The sequence below is a fragment of the Bos taurus genome, chromosome 23 (genome assembly GCF_002263795.3).
Source record: "Bos taurus isolate L1 Dominette 01449 registration number 42190680 breed Hereford chromosome 23, ARS-UCD2.0, whole genome shotgun sequence".
In the NCBI taxonomy this organism is placed as follows: domain Eukaryota; kingdom Metazoa; phylum Chordata; class Mammalia; order Artiodactyla; family Bovidae; genus Bos; species Bos taurus.
In genome coordinates this window covers 41381519-41400067 of record NC_037350.1, presented here as the reverse complement: position 1 = coordinate 41400067, position 18549 = coordinate 41381519, and the positions used below count along the sequence as shown (strand labels likewise).

Below are 18549 nucleotides of genomic sequence, written 5' to 3'. Positions count from 1 at the left end.
ACCCATGTCCATTGAGTCGGTGATGCCATCCAACCATCTCATCCCCTGTCGTTCCCTTCTCCTCCTGCCCTCAGTCTTTCCCAGCATCAGAGTCTTTTCCAATGAGTCAGTTCTCTGCATCAGGTGGCCAAAGTATCAGGTGTTTCAGCTTCAACATCAGTCCCTCCAATGAACACCCAGGACGGATCTCCTTTAGGATGGACTGAATCAAAACCACCATAAGACACCACTTCACACCAATGAGAATGGAAAAAAAAAAAACTCAGCAACCCCCAAAACAAGATTTGGTGAGAATACGGAGAAATGACAACTGGAAAAATGTGCACTGCCCTGGTGGCTCAGATGGTAAAGAATCTGCCTACAATGCAGGAGACATGGGCTCTATCCCTGGGTTGGGAAGATCCCCTGGAGAAGGAAATGGCAACCCACTCCAGTATTCTTGCTTGAGAATCCTGTGGACAGAGGAGTCTGGTGGGCTGCAGTCCATGGGGTGGCAGAGTCGGACATGACTGAGTGACTAACACACACAGGGGAATATAAAATAGTGCAGCTGCTCAACAGTATATTGGTTCTTCAAAAAATTAACGTACAATTACCATCTGATTCAGCATTTCCTCTTCTGAGGATACACCACCAAAAAACTGAAAGCTGGGTCATAAAGAGATATTTGCACACCCATGTTCATAGCAGCATTATTCACAATAGCCAAAAAATCAAAGCAACTTGTGTCTATTAATGGATGAAGGTATAAGCAAAATACGGCATATTCATACAGTAGGATATTATTCAGCCTTAAAAAGGAAGGAACTTCCTTTGAATTAGTGGTGATGACGGCGGTGATCACTGTGTAATGTACAGAAATATCAAATAACTATGTTGTGTACCAGGAACTAACCAAGTATTATAGGTCAATTATACTTCAAACACAAGCAAACAAACAAACAGAAAGAGAGATTAGATTTGTGGTTACCACAGGTGGAGGGACAGGGGATTGAATGAAGGCAGTGAAAAGGTACAAACTTCTAGTTTGTAAGACAAAAGAGTACCAGGGATGTAGTGCACATTATTAATATAATTAACAATATTGAACATTATATATGAAAGTTGCTAGAATAAATTCTGAGTTCTCATCACAAGGAAAACATTTTTTTCTTTTTCTTTTTTATCTATATGAGATGGTGAATGCTCACTGAATTCACTGTGGCAATCATCTCATGAAGTAAGTCAAATCATTATGCGGCAATACCTTAAGGTTACATGGTGGTGTATGCTGATTAAATCTCAATGAAACTGGAAGAAATTAGGAAATCTTTACATTCTCTATGGCTGAAACTTGAAAATATATTAAGTGAAATAAGCCAATCACAAAAAGACAAGTACTGCATGATTCCACTTACAAAAGATGCCTAAAGTAGTCAAATTTATAGAAAGAGAATGATGGTTGCGAAAAGCCTCTTGGAGACCAGATGGACAACAGTGTGAATGCGGTTGACATTAGTGGGCTGTGCACTTAAAAATAGTTAAGATGGCAAAATTTCATGTTATCGTATTTTACAGAGTATTTTAACAATCTAAAAAAATTTTATGATTTAGATATTTAAAATGGTCCCTCCTCCACTCAGCACTAGTTTCAGAGAGAAAATACTGTGTTTCAGTGCAATGAATAGACACATTATAGACATGGCTGTAAATTTTTCACATAAAGTCCCCAAAAGTATCCCAAAACTACCACACAGAGGTCTACACCTCTGAAATAAGCAACTTTCAAGGAAGCTGTTTCAACTAAATCACTAGATTAAAAAAGCATAAGATAACATGCAAACGGTATACCACTGATTGATTTGTATTCTACCTCCTTTCAAAATCACTTGTGTTCCCCACTCAACAAAAAACAAGCAGGAAATTAATGTCAAATTAAGCACCTAGAGAAGGAAAAAAAATGCCCAGATTCAGCAAGCATAAAAAGAAACTGAGTATAAAGCTAGAAAACGGAAAGCAACAGGTAGGCATAGATGACTGTGCCATGACACACGCAGATAAGGCGAAGGAGCGTACCTTCTACCGCACACACGGCTACCACTTAGCCATCAGATGCCACGTCACTAGATATAGAACTGCAAATAACACGTGCAAACTTATTTTCATAACAGCCGAGTTTTAATTTAAAGCATAACATTCATGCTTTTAAAGTGCATAATTCACAGCATATTCACAGAGTTGGGGCAACTATCACCACTGATTCCAAAACATTTCATCACCCTGAAAAGAAACCCCACATCCATTAGCAGTCATTACTCACTCCCCTCTCTTCTCCACAGCTTGGCAAACACTATCCTTCTGCCTGTTCCGGACATATCATATCAATAGAACCATACACTACGTGCCTTTTTTGTTCATCCCTCACATTTAGTGCAATGTTTTTAAGTTTTATTCAAGATGTGCAAGACATAGTGTGCCTCAGCACTTCATTCCATTCTGTGGCTAAATAATGTTCCACTGTGTGGAGACACCAAATTATTCATTCATCCTTTGATGAATATTTGTGCTGTTTCTACTTTTTGGCTATTATGAATGATATTGCTTTATGAATGATACTGGACTTCCCCCGTGGCTCAGGTGGTAAAGAATCCGCCTGCAACTCGGGAGACCTGGGTTCGATCCCTGGGTTGGGAAGATCCCCTGGAGGAGGGCATGGAACCCACTCCAGTATCCTAGCCTGGAGAATCCCCATGGACAGGGGAACCTGAATGACAGATACTCCTATTATGCACATTTGTGTACAAATTTTGACATGAACCTAAGTTTTCAATTCTTTTGGCATGAAATTGCTGGATCACATGGTAATTCTACTCTTAACTTTTTGAGAAAACTAACAAACTGTTTTTCACAGCAGCTGTGCCATTTTACACTCCCACCAGAAGAGCATAAGGGTTCCAGCTTCTCCACATCTTTGCCAACACTTGTTGTTTGTCTTTGGATTATAGGCATGCTAGTGGGTATGAGTGGTATCTCACTGTGGTTGTGGTTTGCCCTTCCCCCTGTGACTAACAACATTGAGAAATTTTTCATGCGCTTATCCGCCATTTGCCCATCTTTTTTACAGAAATGTCTGTTCAAATCATTTGCCTATTTCTTCACTGGGTTGTTTGTCTTTTTACTGTTGAGTTATAAAAGTTATTTATAGTCTAGATACAAGTACCTCAAAAGATGTATAATTTGCAAACATTTTCTCCCCTTCTATGGATTGTTCTTTCACTTTCTTGATGGTATTCTTTAAAGAGCAAAAGGTTTTAATTTTGATAAAGTCCAATTCATCCTTTTTCCCTTTGTCATTTATGCTTTTGATGTCATCTAAGAAAATCATGTATCTAATATTAGCTTGCACATCAACAGAAATGGATTGGAGAAGAAATGCTATAAAATTAAGAATCAAAGTAAGAAAATTATTGAGGACTCAAATCCAGAATCAATTTTCTTGCAACAAAGAAACCACAAACATAATACATGCACATGATAAAGTTATCGACTAGTATATATAATAGTGATCAATATGCTCAAAATCTGAATGGCCTTTGTATTAATCAGTGAAATGTAAAAGCCCCTGAGGAACACAATCTCTATGTTAAGGTAAAAATTTAGTTGTTTTAAGGTGTCTATCTCTAGAATTATAAAATACTTTTAGATAATAGAAGAATAACCTTTCTATTTAAATGAAAACACTCACCTGCTAAGTAATTCTAGTCCAGCAGAGTACTTCGGCAAACACGGGACAGTCCTGCCAAAAGAAACACTTATTTTATTAAAAATTGATGCTGCTTTAGGCCAACTTAAAAAAAAGTCACACACAATAATTTTGATGCTGTCAATCATAATGCAGAATATTTTTAAATCATTAATGACAACTGATTTAAACTTTTAGAAAAACGTACTATTATTCCAAAGTTGTTTAGTCACTAAGTTGTGTCCGACTCCCTGGCAACCCCAGGGACTACCTGGGGCCACCAGGCTCCTCTGTCCATGGGATTTCCCAGACAAGAATACTGGAGTGGGTTGCCATTTCCTTCTTCAGGGGATCTTCCTGAGCCAGGGATCAAACCTGTGTCTCCTGCTTTGGCAGGTGGGTTCTTTACCACTGAGCCACTGGGGAAGCCCCTCTTCCAAAGTTAATATACTGCAACATACTATTAGCCATCACCTTGCCCTACAGATTTTTAGCACACTATAATACAATAAACACTTTAACAGAATTCTAGCTAACAAGAATATTTTTTAAAAGCTCCTCATCTCTAGGCTTTTTAAAAATTTTTTGGCTGTGCCAAATGGCATGCAGGATCTTAGTTCCCTCACCAGGGATCCAACCTGTGCTCCCTGCATTGTCAGTGTGGAGTCTTAATCACTGGATCACCAGGGAAGTCCCCACTGATAGCCTTAAAGTGAAATTTAGTAAAGTGCATTACTTTATTTAAAAAATGAAAAAAACACTGCACAATACTAGTGTTTTCATATAAAACAGACAACACAGCTGCAGCGGCTCACTTGCCAAGTACTGTTCATTAATAATTTGCTTCTCAATAATGGAGAACTTTTACTTTGCTCTTAATATACAAGTAAAAATGATTGTGATCAAATAACCATTGAGTAAAACAATTACCTGTCACTTTTTCAACCATTTTACAATTTTATCAGAAAAATTTCCAGTGTTAGAAAATTTAGAAAGAACCAATAAACTGTTTAGTCAGATGCACTCAACAGATGTAAAATACATTAATTATACTATCATGACTATAACCAAAAATTGTATGAAATTTAAGTCATAGTAAATTAAAACAGCACATGCTTACCTGGGTTTGTTTTTTGCTTTAGCTTCTCTTGACTTGTCACTTAAAGTCTTCAGCCTATAATTCAACCAGTATAAAATATCACATTTTTACAGTTTAAGAAATTTTCAAATGCAAATTTCATAGCTGGTAAAATTTCTGGTTGGAAAAGTCAATACTTTAAGAAAGAATTAAGCACCTCTACAGACAACAAATATTTGTATACTGTACTTAAGACACAAGTGGAAAATTTATAGCAAATATTTTTATATTTTTCTTGCCCCAAATCCCTTTTCTAGAAACATTTCCTAAATATGACTGGACTAAAGAAGCCTCACTACTCTGAAAACATCAGAAAAAAGAGAGTGGCCCCCATATGTGAACTTGATCAGTAATAATAATATCTAAGCAGCACATTTTACAAAATTTATTTTTACTTGAAGGATCATTGCCTTACAGCATCGTGTTGGTTTCTTCTACACATCAACATGAATCAGCCGGCACCCGACTCCAGTACTCTTGCCTGGAAAATCCCATGGACGGAGGAGCCGGGTGGGCTGCAGTCCATGAGGTCGCTAGGAGTCGGACACGACTGAGCGACTTCACTTTCACTTTTCCCTTTCACGCATTGGAGAAGGAAATGGCAACCCACTCCAGTGTTCTTGCCTGGAGAATCCCAGGGACGGGGGAGCCTGGTGGGCTGCCGTCTATGGGGTCGCACAGAGTCGGATACGACTGAAGCGACTTAGCAGCAGCAGCAGCATACATATGTCCCCTCCCTCTTGAACCTCCCTCCAACCTCCCACCCCATCCCAGCCCTCTAGGTTGTTACAGAGGCCGTGGTTTGAGTTCTCCAAGTCATACAGCAAACCCCCCGTGGCTAGCCGTTTTACATAGTAAGGTAGTGTATATGTTTCCACTCGACTCTCTCCATTTGTCCCAGACTCTTTTCCCCCCAGCTCCACCCAGCCCCCTCTATGTCCATAAGTCTGTTTTCTTTGTCTAACCAACACATTTTAAAGAGATACTATACTAAGCACTCTCTAAGTGCCAACATTCTGAGAAATTTTAGCTATTGATAAAAAGTTTCTAAAATACATTAAAAACCTCTTTCATTAAAGAGGAGTTGGTACATTTTCTGATAATTTAGGGTCATTATCATGAACACCACTGACTGCATTTCACAACAAAACAGTACATTCCTTAGATGTTTCTGAGCTAGGAATGCCTCATCATTTGCCAACCTGAAATCAACCTACAGTGGTTTTGGGAGTCTGTTCAGGATCCTATAGCAGTTTTTTAAAAATGTAAATTTTCCATCTCTACCACTGGTCATCGTATCAGCTACTACTTACTGCTTCTGCTAGCTGTTTAACTATAGCAGCCTGCGTGAGTGCTAAGTCGTTTCAGTGACTCTTTGTGACCCTATGGACTGTAACCTGCCAGGTTCCTCTGTCCATGGGATTCTCCGGACAAGAATACTGGAGTGGGTTGCTGTGTCCTCCCCCAGAGGAGCTTCCCATCCCAGAGATCGAACCCACACCTTATGTCTCCTGCATTGGCAGGCAGGGTTTGTGGTTGTTTTCTTTTTTTTTTCTTTTTTACCACTAGTGCCACCTGGGAAGCCTACTCCCCTTCTATGTGCTTTTTTAAATTATTGGGCTGGAAAACATAAATGGGCTAGAAATGCATACGTAAGAAAATTAAGCTTTTCTATATGTAAAATATGAAGGCTGTAAACTTTGTATTATATATATAATTTTTTTTTAACTTCACCAGCCCATTTTTACCTACTTTTGAGTTGGACTCTATCATATAACAGTCAAAAAGTGAGAACTCAACTATGAGATATTCCCACATACAATGAAGACATCTGGACATGTTCTTCTTAATCTGATACTTCCACAAATATTCACTTCTAAACCGAGTCTGAAGCACAGGCCACAATACCGCAGCTAGCCCCACAAAGCCTTCGTAAAGCGGACACAGGTGCTACCTCCTCACGATGCCCTACTGCAACCTGCCAGAAGCTGTCCTAGCGTACCAGCTGAGTTGTCCTGTCCCAGCGTACCAGCTGAGTTGCCCTGTCCCAGCACACTGGCTGACTCTCCTAGAATGCCCAACCCTCTGCTGTGCACAGCTGTCCATGTACTCGCTGACAGAGGAGTCCAACTTTTTGGTCAACGGTGCCTAGCTCAAAACCAGAAAGGGACTTCCAATATCAAATGCCATTTTTCAACAAGTTGCAGTATTAATTTCACACCAAGACATTTTTAATATTATTCTATGTTCTTTTTCAAAAACTAAAATATTGATGAGATCAATTCCTCTACAATGTTAAAAAAAAAATACTTAGCAATCTCTTTAATACAAAACTATGTGTAGACATCTCTCCAGATGAGCTAAATTTAGAAAGTCTTACTTGTCCTAGAAAAACAATAAAAAATTTCAAGCTTAGCTTGGAAACCAGTAAATCCAGTTTAAACTAAGATTAAGCAACAGCTCAAGAAAGTTATTTTGACAGCCATTCAGCCATTTCCACTCCAAAATCTGACGAAGGCACTTGGCTGTGACATCCCAGGTAGAGCTGTACTAGAACAAACGGACACAGCAGTGCATTATAGTCAAAATGATTCTAGTATTATTTTCAGTGGTTTGGGACAATTCATATGGTAACAAGGATATGGAAGCAAACTGCTAAGATCATCTTTGGACCACTCATTATACAACCGAGAAAATCTCTAGGTTAGTATTTCAAATATTTATTTCTGGAAAAAACTGTAAATTCTCAATTGTATCAAATTTGGGGTTCTCCTCCACACTTCCCCAAAACAAAGACAAAATTGGTTTGGAATGAAACAGAAAAGAGGAAGCTTACAGGGAGCTGAAACTAAAATTATTGGAAGGGTGAGCAAGCTTCCCCAGGTGGCTCTTTAACAACCATCTGCTTTAAAAATTGGTTTTTAACCAACTATAATGTGTGGAACTTATTTGATCTGGATTTGAACAAGTCAACTGTAAAAAGATACTTTTAAGAACCAGGAAATTTGATTATGGACTGAATAATTGATAATACCATAGAAGTAGTATTAATTTTGTTAGGTATGATATTGGCATTGCATTTATATATTTTTTTAAGATGAAAATTGATTTATGAGAGAGATAAGAACTAAGTCTGAGGTTTACTCTATAAACAGTGTTAGTTACTCAGTCATGTCTGAGTCTTTGAGATCCCATGGACTGTAGCCCACCAGGCTCCTCTGTCCACAGGATTCTCCAGGCAAGAATACTGGAGTGGGTTGCCATGCCCTCCTCCAGGGGATCTTCGAAACCCAGAGATGGAATCCAGGTCTTCTGAATTGCAGGTGGATCCTTTACCATCTGAGCCATCAGGAAAGCTCATACTCTACAAATAAGAGAGCCTGAGTAAATGCGACAATAACGAACTGTTGTATATGAATAATGTACATGTGGGGCTCACTGTGTATACTTTTGTAAATGTTTAAAACGTTGTTAAAAAAAAAAAGCTTTGGAGTTTCCTTGGTGACTCAGTGGTTAAGAATCCGCCTGCCAGTGCTGGAGACATGGGTTTGATTCCTGGTCTGGAAAGATCCCACATGCTATGGGACAACTACATCCACGCGCCACAACTACTGATTCTGTGCTCTAGAGCCCGGGAGCCCCAACAACCCAAAGACTTAAAAGTGGATCTTTAGACAGTTAACATTTTCTTCCCAACTCCTTCCATGCTCTCAGTTTACGACCATGTAATCCTTTTCCTAAATTCACCCCATCCTCCCCACCACCCTAAAAGCTGCCTGAGAGACTCTTAGTGATAGCGAACCGTTCCCCCAAGCTCACAGGAGTACCTGGCTGGGTGCTGGTCATGACCACAGACTAACACATGGGAGTCAAGAGAGGGCAAGGGGCAGGCACAAGTACACAAAGGAACTCTCTAGAGCCGCAACAACTGAGTCCACGCACCGCAACCGCTGAGCCTGTGCTCTAGGGCCTGGGAGCCCCAACAACTGGGTCCACGCACCACAACCACTGAGCCTGTGCTCTAGAGCCCGGGAGCCGCAACAAGAGAAGCCACGTCAATGAGAAGCTCGTGCAACTTGAGAGTAGCCTCTGCTTGCCACAACTAGAGAAGAGCTCGCATAGCAACACCCAGCACAGCCAAATAAATTAATAGATAAAAAAATTTTTTTAAGTTTTCATAACAAAAAACAGTCTTGTAGACGTTCATCTTTTCTTATCACACCTTTTCTATATAAATCATCAATATGCCACATTCAGAATAGAAACTGCTGGAGAAAACAAAGTAGCAAGAAGAAAGTTGGAAACAGTGAAAAAAGTTAAAGAAAGGATTAAAAATAATCAATGTAACACTTTTTAAGCTGAAAATGTAACAAGTAATCCTCCCAAAAGCAAAAAGGTCCTTTCTGAAGTACATACTGGGAAGCCAGAATTCAACAGACAGGAGCTTACCATTTTTATCTGGGGACAACTCTTAAGTTTCTCACAGTGATTATGGGCTGCAAACAACCCATTAATCAAGTCCCACAGTGTCTTGCCACGCTGAGAAGGAAATGCTGGTCTGAGTGCAATTCCTGTTTCCTAAACCATAAAATAGGAGTATTATACTGACCATAATGATTTGCCACAAGAATTAAAGGAAATTCCGAATATGACTCTGGCAGCAGGCTGTAACTGTAAATTAGAGGCAATTCAAACAAAAAGTATAATAAAAATGATCACCAACTATAATAAAAATGGTCACCATCAAGAAAAAAGCTATGTACACTGCAGGGCCAAGGTAAAACAAAACAGAGGTCCCCCAGTGCACCAGCTCCCATAAAAGGCTTCTCCTCCGTTCCTAGCCTTCTTCCCAACACAGCACACCCCCAGGGAGACAGGCGTGCCACTGCGTGAGCATGTTCACACACAGACTTCAAAGTGAGCCGCCTCTCAATTGTTTCCCACTCAAAGCAACCAACGCGTGCTGCAGAGTCCGAAGCACTTGCTTTCAAATTCATCATCACACCACAATATTTTGAGATTGTTTCGAAGACTGACCTTTGTTTGACCATAGCACATTTATTTTCTTTAAGCTTTACAGAAAATACTAAGACAGAGATATCTTCTTGAGAAATGGAGATAACTAGCAAAGCCTCTCAGAGAAGGCAATGGCACCCCACTCCAATACTCTTGCCTGGAAAATCACACGGACGGAGGAGCCTGGTAGGCTGCAGTCCATGTCGGATATGGCTGAGCGACTTCACTTTGACTTTTCACTTTCATGCATTGGAGAAGGGATTGGCAACCCACTCCAGTGTTCTTGCCTGGAGAATCCCAGGGATGGGGGAGCCTGGTGGGCTGCTGTCTATGGGGTCGCACAGAGTCAGAAACGACTGAAGCGACTTAGCAGCAGCAGCAGCAGCAAAACCTCTTGGACCAAAAGTTTAAGAAGTAGTTTCACAGAATGAAAGGTGGAGCTCGGCAATGACTGCTGAGCAGGAAATGGCTTTCTGGGCCTGACTCAATGGCATGGGGGACCTCAATGGCATTCCACTTATTTGCACTTCAACGTCCTACTCATCTAAAACCCATCAGCTATTATGAAAGGCCAGGGTAACTGCTTTAAAACACCACAAAATGTATTAATTAGCATATTTTGTCCTATGACATTTTCACGCCTCTATTATTTTGACTTTAAATTCTATTTATGAATACAAATCCAATCTATTATATCTTCCCCATTAACTTTTTTTTTTTTTAACTCAAAATCAGGAAACACAAAAGCATCAATCATACCTAAAAGTGCACAGGACCCCAAAGCTCTGACGGCTGAGACTCACGCGAAAGTTGCAGACTCGGGCAGGGGAGAGGACTGGACACGGTCTCTATTCTAATCACCCTAGAATGCACCCAGTCTGTCCTGACCTCTTTCCTCAGTGTTTCCTGAATTTCCTGCTGCTTCTTGGACTTTGCAACACATTCACTGCCAACTGCTCCTTCTCTCTCAAAGCTCCTCAACTTCTCTGTTGGTAAACGACATCACTATCTAAGATACTCCAAAATTAAGATTCCCAATTCCTCCACCTTTTTCACTTGCTAGTCTCATTTTTTATGAAATTGACCAGTGCCTGTCATTATTCCCTCTGTCAAATTTCCACCAGCACTGCCTTTTCATCATCTCTCATCTGCTCCATAATTATAGCCTCCTAAATAATCTCCGTTTCCCATCTCTAGTCCTCCCGTCACCCTGCCTCTCAAATTATTCTTCCACAAATACAAGTAGGCTCAGCCTGCTCCCCTCCACAAAAACCTTCAGATTAGCCAACCTAAAAATAAGCCATGACCATCCTCTATAAGACAGCAGTCCTCCCACCCCCACCCAACCCCTGAACCTGCCTTGTTTTCAGCAACAGTACTACCGACCTTCTGGATTTTCAGCTTCCTACCAGTGGAGTGAGGGCAGGGTCATTATTTGCTGTCTGGTGTGCATTCTCTGGTGTAACCCTGGTACTCGTCAACAGGTGTTAAGTGTTAGCGGCTCAGTTGCATCTGAATCTTTGTGACCCCATGGACTCCAGCCCACCAGGTTCCTCTGTCCATGGAGTTCTCCAGGCAAGAATGCTGGAGGGCATAGCCATTGCCTTCTGCAACAGGTCTTCCCAACTCAGTGACTAAACCTGGGTCTCCTGCACTGCAGGCATACTGCAGTAGCATGTGAGCTACTAGGGAAGCCCCATCAACAGGGAAGTGCCCAATAAATATTTTCTAAATGAATTAATTTGCAAAGCACTGATGACCCTCTATTATCAGACACTGAACTTCCTTTCCAGGTTCCTCTCCCACAAGAGGTTCATCTCTGAAATCCCTCAGGCAAATCTAGCCTCATGTCTCCTCACTCTTCCAGGCCAGTCTAGAAGTCAGCTCTTCTTTGAAGCATCTCAACTAATGACTCCTCTGAGCTCACAATCCACATCACCTGTATCTTCCACGTTCACTTCCTTCTGCTTTGCTTTATGTTACCGCCAGGCTCGGGCATTTGGAGGGCAGACACTGTTTTCATCAAGCTTGTAGCTCCAGGCGGAGAAGGCAATGGCACCCCACTCCAGTACTCTTGCCTGGCAAATCCCATGGACGGAGGAGCCTGGTAGGCTGCAGTCTATGGGGTCGCTGAGGGTCAGACACGACTGAGCGACTTCACTTTCACTTTTCACTTGCATGCATTGGAGAAGGAAACGGCAACCCACTCTGGTGTTCTTGCCTGGAGAATCCCAGGGATGGGGGAGCCTGGTGGGCTGCCGTCTCTGGGGTCACACAGAGTCGGACACGACTGAAGTGACTTAGCAGCAGCAGCAGTAGCTCTAGGATCTGGCTAAACACACAGACACTGGCAAAGAGCAGGCAAAACTGGGCATGTGGCCTCATATCTTTTTTTTTTTTTAATAAAATGAGAAAATCTTCTATGATAAGACTGACTTCCTAGACTGGTGTCTGACACTTGGTAGGAACTCAGTAATAAGTCAAGTTGAATATTAAGGTTTTTTTCCCGTTTGTATTAAAAGGTAAGTAATCAAGGAAGAGCCTGCATTAAACCTCACCATTTTACCACACTGTGAACTGGACTGTTGGATGCTCTCCTCTGAGGTTATGGTACTATGGGAGGGGAGAAGAGAAATGAGCACAGCGGGCAGGGCCCGAGGTCAGGGCAGAGGGGGCTCTGACCCAAGAGAAGGAAACACCCACTGTCTAGAGGCAACAAGTAACAACTGTGAACTTCTATTCCTCCCTATCCAAAAGCACCCAGAGCATTACAGACAGGAAATGCCAGCCAGTGACAGGCAGCTGTAAACCCTTGGTAAATCTGATTTTCACTTTCCTGAAGGGGTTTGCACGCCTGAATACATCAATCCTCAGGCTGTGGGTCTAAACTGCTCTGAAGGTTTTTTTTAAAAAAAATCAAAGACCAGAGAAGATTTGAAGAAAGTGCTTCAGTGTGTCCCAAAAGTTTCCCTCAGAGCTCAAGCCAGTCCTTAAAGAGCAGAGGTTCTCTGTGAACTCTCCAAAAGGCTCCCAGAGCTCCCGGGGACATAAACCCAGGTGAGGACGCACGTAAGCAAGGGGCAAAGAGTGAAGCTGGGAGCCAGTCCCTTCTGTTCCTCAGCCCCTGCACGAGATAACCGCCCAGTTAGCCCAGAAGGAAAGCAACATAATTTCTGGCTTACTTTCATTCTGATGTAACTATTATGATGAATAAAACTTGATGAAAAAAGATCTTGAGTCCATGGACAACATACAGTCCCTTGAAGCTGCTTTTTCCCAAGTTTGAATGGAAGGTTGAAATTCAGTGTTCACACATGCTTTAACCACTAATGTGGCATTCTCTTGTGAGCCTGATAAAGAATATTCCTATTATACTTGAAAAACAGTAAACTGCCTAGGTTTCAGCTCCAGTTATATGAATTTCCAGAAACTAAAAATGAGCAGAAAAGTCTCTGAGGACAGGCTGTTGCTGGGCTACTGTGAAGCTCCATAGTGAAAGAGCTCAGGAAAGCACCCACCTTTCCCCTACTGAGTTCCGAGGGCAACCCCAAAGGTAGACGTTCCAGTTAGTTTGTAAGCCAGCTGCTCTGGCTTCTATGAGCACCAATAGCAAGTGTTCTAAAGGAATGCTAGGTCGTCTGGTGGTTTTGAGAGGCAAGGGCCATGTTGCTTTCATCTCTGAATCCCTCAGTGCCTTCATGTAATATACATGTACAGTTCAGTTCAGTTCAGACGCTCAGTCGTGTCCGACTCTTTGCAACCCCATGAATCGCAGCACGCCAGGCCTCCCTGTCCATCACCAACTCCCGGAGTTCACTCAGCCTCACGTCCATAGAGTCAGTGATGCCATCCAGACATCTCATCCTCTGTCGTCCCCTTCTCCTCCTGCCCCCAATCCCTCCCAGCATCAGAGTCTTTTCCAATGAGTCAACTCTTCCCATGAGGTGGCCAAAGTACTGGAGTTTCAGCTTTAGCATCATTCCTTCCAAAGAAATCCCAGGGCTGATCTCTTTCAGAATGGACTGGTTGGATCTCCTTGCAGTCCAAGGGACTACTCAAGAGTCTTCTCCAACACCACAGTTCAAAAGCATCAATTCTTCGGCGCTCAGCCTTCTTCACAGTCCAACTCTCACATCCATACATGACCACAGGAAAAACCATAGCCTTGACTAGACGAACCTTTATTGGCAAAGTAATGTCTCTGCTTTTGAATATGCTATCTAGGTTGATCTTAACTTTCCTTCCAAGGAGTAAGCGTCTTTTAATTCCATGGCTGCAGTCACCATCTGCAGTGATTTTGGAGCCCAAAAAAATAAAATCTGACACTGTTTCTCCATCTATTTCCCATGAAGTGATGGGACCGGATGCCATGATCTTCATTTTCTGAACGTTGAGCTTTAAGCCAACTTCTTCACTCTCCACTTTCATCAAGAGGCTTTTTAGTTCCTCTTCACTTTCTGCCATAAGGGTGGTGTCATCTGCACATCTGAGGTTATTGATATTTCTCCCGGCAATCTTGATTCCAGCTTGTGCTTCTTCCAGCCCAGTGTTTCTCATGATGTACTCTGCATATAAGTTAAATAAGCAGGGTGACAATATACAGCCTTGACATACTCCTTTTCCTATTTGGAACCAGTCTGTTGTTCCATGTCCAGTTCTAACTGTTGCTTCCTGACCTGCATACAGATTTCTCAAGAGGCAGGTCAGGTGGTCTGGTATTCCCATCTCTTTCAGAATTTTCCCCAGTTTATTGTGATCCACACAGTCAAAGGATTTGGCATAGTCAATAAAGCAGAAACAGATGTTTTTCTGGAACTCTCTTGCTTTTTCCATGATCCAGTGGATGTTGGCAATTTGATCTCTGGTTCCTCTGCCTTTTCTAAAACCAGCTTGAACATCAGGAATTTCACGGTTCACATATTGCTGAAGCCTGGCTTGGAGAATTTTGAGCATTACTTTACTAGCATGTGAGATGAGTGCAATTGTGCGGTAGTTTGAGCATTCTTTGGCATTGCCTTTCTTTGGGATTGGAATGAAAACTGACCTTTTCCAGTCCTGTGGCCACTGCTGAGTTTTCCAAATTTGCTGGCATATTGAGTGCAGCACTTTCACAGCATCATCTTTCAGGATTTGAAATAGCTCAACTGGAATTCCATCACCTCCACTAGCTTTGTTCATAGTGATGCTTTCTAAGGCCCACTTGACTTCACATTTCAGGATACAGCTGTGTTTAATTTCACCTTGAGCAGGAGTGATTTCTCTGCCAGGTGACAGGCTAATGGCACACATGGCCGGTCCAGTGGCTTGTCGGCTCAGAGTGACCTGTACAAGGAAGCCCACGAAGGGCCTTCACAGAATGGAAGCCCTCTCAGGATTTCCAATCCCAAACTGGCCCCAGTTTCTGGCATGCTTCAGGTAAATTCAGTTTTCAAGAAGGCGTTCTATCCAGATCCCCTCCACCCTTCTCTGTAACTCAATCCTCAACTCAGGTTTTCTAGATCTCCCAGGATGGTCTGGGAGAATCCATATTCCTAGGTGAGTTGAACCTTCTCGAGCAAAGTTCAAAGAATGAATGGGTTCAGAGGCAACCACCGGACCTGTAAAGTTTCAGTAGCTGTAACTCCCAGAAGATAGGCTGTTACTCCATCAAGGAATTTCTTGAGGTAATGACAGGAGGGCTGTACCAGATGGGCTTATCTGCGACAAACTGTTCTCCTGCTACCATTGCAGCATTATACCCCAACGTTTCAATAATTTACATTCTGAAAATAAGTTAGTTTTTAAATTTAAAGGGGGGAGGCCGGGGAATGCAAGCAATCAAGCACAGTGTCAATAACTCCTAGGACATCTACAATTAACATTCATAAAGACACCAAACCAAGACGACCAAAAATGCTTTACATGTAAGTACTCAAGTATTTGCCTGTTTACTGCTGCTACTGCTAAGTCGCTTCAGTCGTGTGCGACCCCACAGACGGCAGCCCACCAGGCTCCCCCGTCCCTGGGATTCTCCAGGCAAGAACACTGGAGTGGGCTGCCATTTCCTTCTCCAATGTTACTACTCAGCACCTAAAAGGCAAAAAATATAAACATTTTTGTCCACTAAGATACAATTGTAGCTAACATCTTTCTCATCAGAAACGTAAAACATGATGGAGAGGCCCTCATAGGCTGAGCTTTCGCCAACGGATCCGTAATCTAAAGGGGCCAGGCGCATCCTTTATCAAAGTGACACCCTTTGGGAAGAAATGGAAAAGCTGAATTAAGCACTAGTAACAACAGTCACACAACGTGAGTGCGTTGTTTTACACGTTAGTTCACTCATCCTCACAATAACCCTATGAGATGAGAACCATCTTCATCATCCCCGTTGTTCTAACAGTCGCGGAAAGTGAGGCAGAGAAACTTGTAGAAACGCGTTGGCTTAAGTGATAGAGGTAAGATCGCAGGGCCTCTGGCGTTAGAGTCTACGCCAAACTGGAATCACCTGGGCGGGGGTGGTCTTTCGAACCCCCATCCTCAGCCTGGTGTAGCTGATAGCCTCTGCGACCCGGGCACGCACCGGGATGGTTGCCAGGAGATTCCAAGCAAAGTTCGGGAACCGCTAGGTCCGCGTGCGCGTCACCACTAGGGCATGAAGGGATCGCCAGTTCTGGCATTTCTCTGGCCCGAGAATTTCTTCACTGAGGCGCTGAACCCGAGGTAGAGAGAGAAATCAAAAGGGGAAGAAGAGGTGCTCAGCCTCCGCGCGGGGGCGGACAAAACGCCCGCAGGGCCCCGGCGGTCTGGAGGGGGTGGCGCCCCGAGCCGGCAGGGGTCTCGGCAGCGTGGGAGGGGGCGCAGGGTCGCCGTCCCTCGTGGGGGCGGGGGCGCGCTCGCCTCTCACCCGACCCCTCTCGGGCCGGCCGGATCTGCCGGGGAAGGACTGCCCGACCCCCGGCCGCCTGCAGCCTTCCGGACCCGCTCCCGGCCCCGGCGAGCGGGTCTGAGCCTGCCCGGCGGGACGTAAGTTACTTCGTGCGGCCGGGCCGAACCCGGAAAGTTGGCTACTGTCCCCGCCCGGGCGCGGATGGGAGGCCCGGGGTTGGGTGAGGGGAGTGGCGGGCGCGAGATGAGACCCCGGGTGTGCGGAGGCGGCGTCCCGGCTCCCCGGCCCGGCCGTTCGGGACCCTTTCCGTCCCCCACCGTGTACCCACCCGGAGGTGAAATCCTGCTGCACGCTCAGCAGCCGCTCGCGCAGGGTCTCCAGCATCGCCGCCGCGTCTCAGCTGCTCAGGCCGCCACCGCCCCCCCGAACCTGTCACCTCACGCCCCGCGCCCCGCGGCCAGCCCCGCCCCCCGCTCTTGCTCGTCCCCGCGGCGCGGCCCTTCCGCGTCCCCGCCCGCACCCCACGGCCGGCCCCGCCCACGCCCTTGCTCGCCCCCGCGGCCGGCCCCGCCTCCCGCCCTTGCTCGTCCCCGCGTCCCCGCCCCGACGCCGCGCGCCGGCCCCGCCCCCGCCCCAGCCTTGCTCGCCCGTGAGGCGCGACCGTTCCGCGTTCCCGCCCCGCCCTTGCTCGTCCCCGCGGCGCGGCCCCTTCCGCGTTCCCGCCCCGCCCCACACAGGCCCGCGCAGCCGCAGTGGGGCGCGCCGGCTCGGGCTGCGGGAAAGGGGGGTGGTCCCTCCCCGCAGGCGGAGACAGCCCGCCGCTCTGACGCTCTGTTCTCGCCCCACCCCGGCCGGCTGCCTTTCCGCTCTAAAATAGAAGCGGCCGCGTCAAAGAATGCTTTACATTCAGCGCTTCCTTGAATGAGTGGACCTGTCGCGGACACTCTCCTGGGCTCTGGTTCCAGGATCTGAGCCCGCTGGCTCTGACCTTGGATGATGAAAGTTAACCACTCACAGCTTCGGTTTCTTCGATGAGAAAGTGGTGACTGTTCCGACCGCCTGACTTTCCATTCTTCTCGTCAGCCTGTCCCAGCCTTTGTCGTGTCACCCGTGGCTTCCATTTGTTACTTCTCTGATTTTTTTTCTCGACCTCTTGGTTCTGATGCCATTCCTTATCCCAGTCTTAAGACTCCATACTTGCACGCTCTCCGCCCATTCCTCCTCCTCCTGTTTTAACTGCTTCTCCAGAGGCTGCATTTGCAGCCTCCCGCCCTTCTTGTATGCTCTCTGCCTGGGTTTTTCTATCCATTACAATGCGGTAAATTCTATCAAGGCACAGATGACGCCCGAGATCTCCATCTTCAGCCTAGTCCTCCCTCCCCCTGCTTCAGGTCACACCAATTATTAACTCCACCTGTATCCAACAGGCATCTGCAAACCCCAAACACCAAAAATTGAAAATGTGATTGCAAGCTCACTTTCGAACCTAATCCCAGCCTCTTCCATTTCATTAAGTGGCACCACCATCCACCTGGTTGCTCAAGTTAAGCCACTCGAAATTACCCAGTTCTATTCCTCACCTGCTGAATATTAATTCATCAAGTCCAGTCAACTCTACTTCTAAAGTATTGGTAGAACCTGCTCCTCTTTCTCTGTCTTCACTAAAATCACCCTAGTCCAAGACACCATAGTCTTTCACCAGGAATACTGAGGTATCTGATTCTCCTCTTTCACCATGTACACCCCCATAACGCATCCTTGACACAACAGCCAAAGAGAATTATTTAAAAAGAGCAATCAGATCAT

At 44.5% G+C, this 18549-nt stretch overlaps 1 protein-coding gene across 2 annotated transcripts in view; it reads right to left on the bottom strand.

Moving 5' to 3' along the window:
• Nucleotides 1-17829, bottom strand: part of DTNBP1 (dystrobrevin binding protein 1) — a 102021-nt gene extending 84192 nt beyond the window's left edge. Inside the window, exons 1-3 of one of the 2 annotated variants that reach the window (XM_059880254.1) lie at nucleotides 17759-17829; nucleotides 4842-4895; nucleotides 3725-3775 (exon numbers count right to left, since the gene is read on the bottom strand). In XM_059880254.1, coding sequence (XP_059736237.1) covers nucleotides 3725-3775; nucleotides 4842-4895; nucleotides 17759-17814 — 161 coding nt within the window. In that variant the 5' untranslated portion in view covers nucleotides 17815-17829. 2 annotated transcript variants of the gene reach the window in all.
• Nucleotides 17830-18549: the final 720 nt, after the last annotated feature.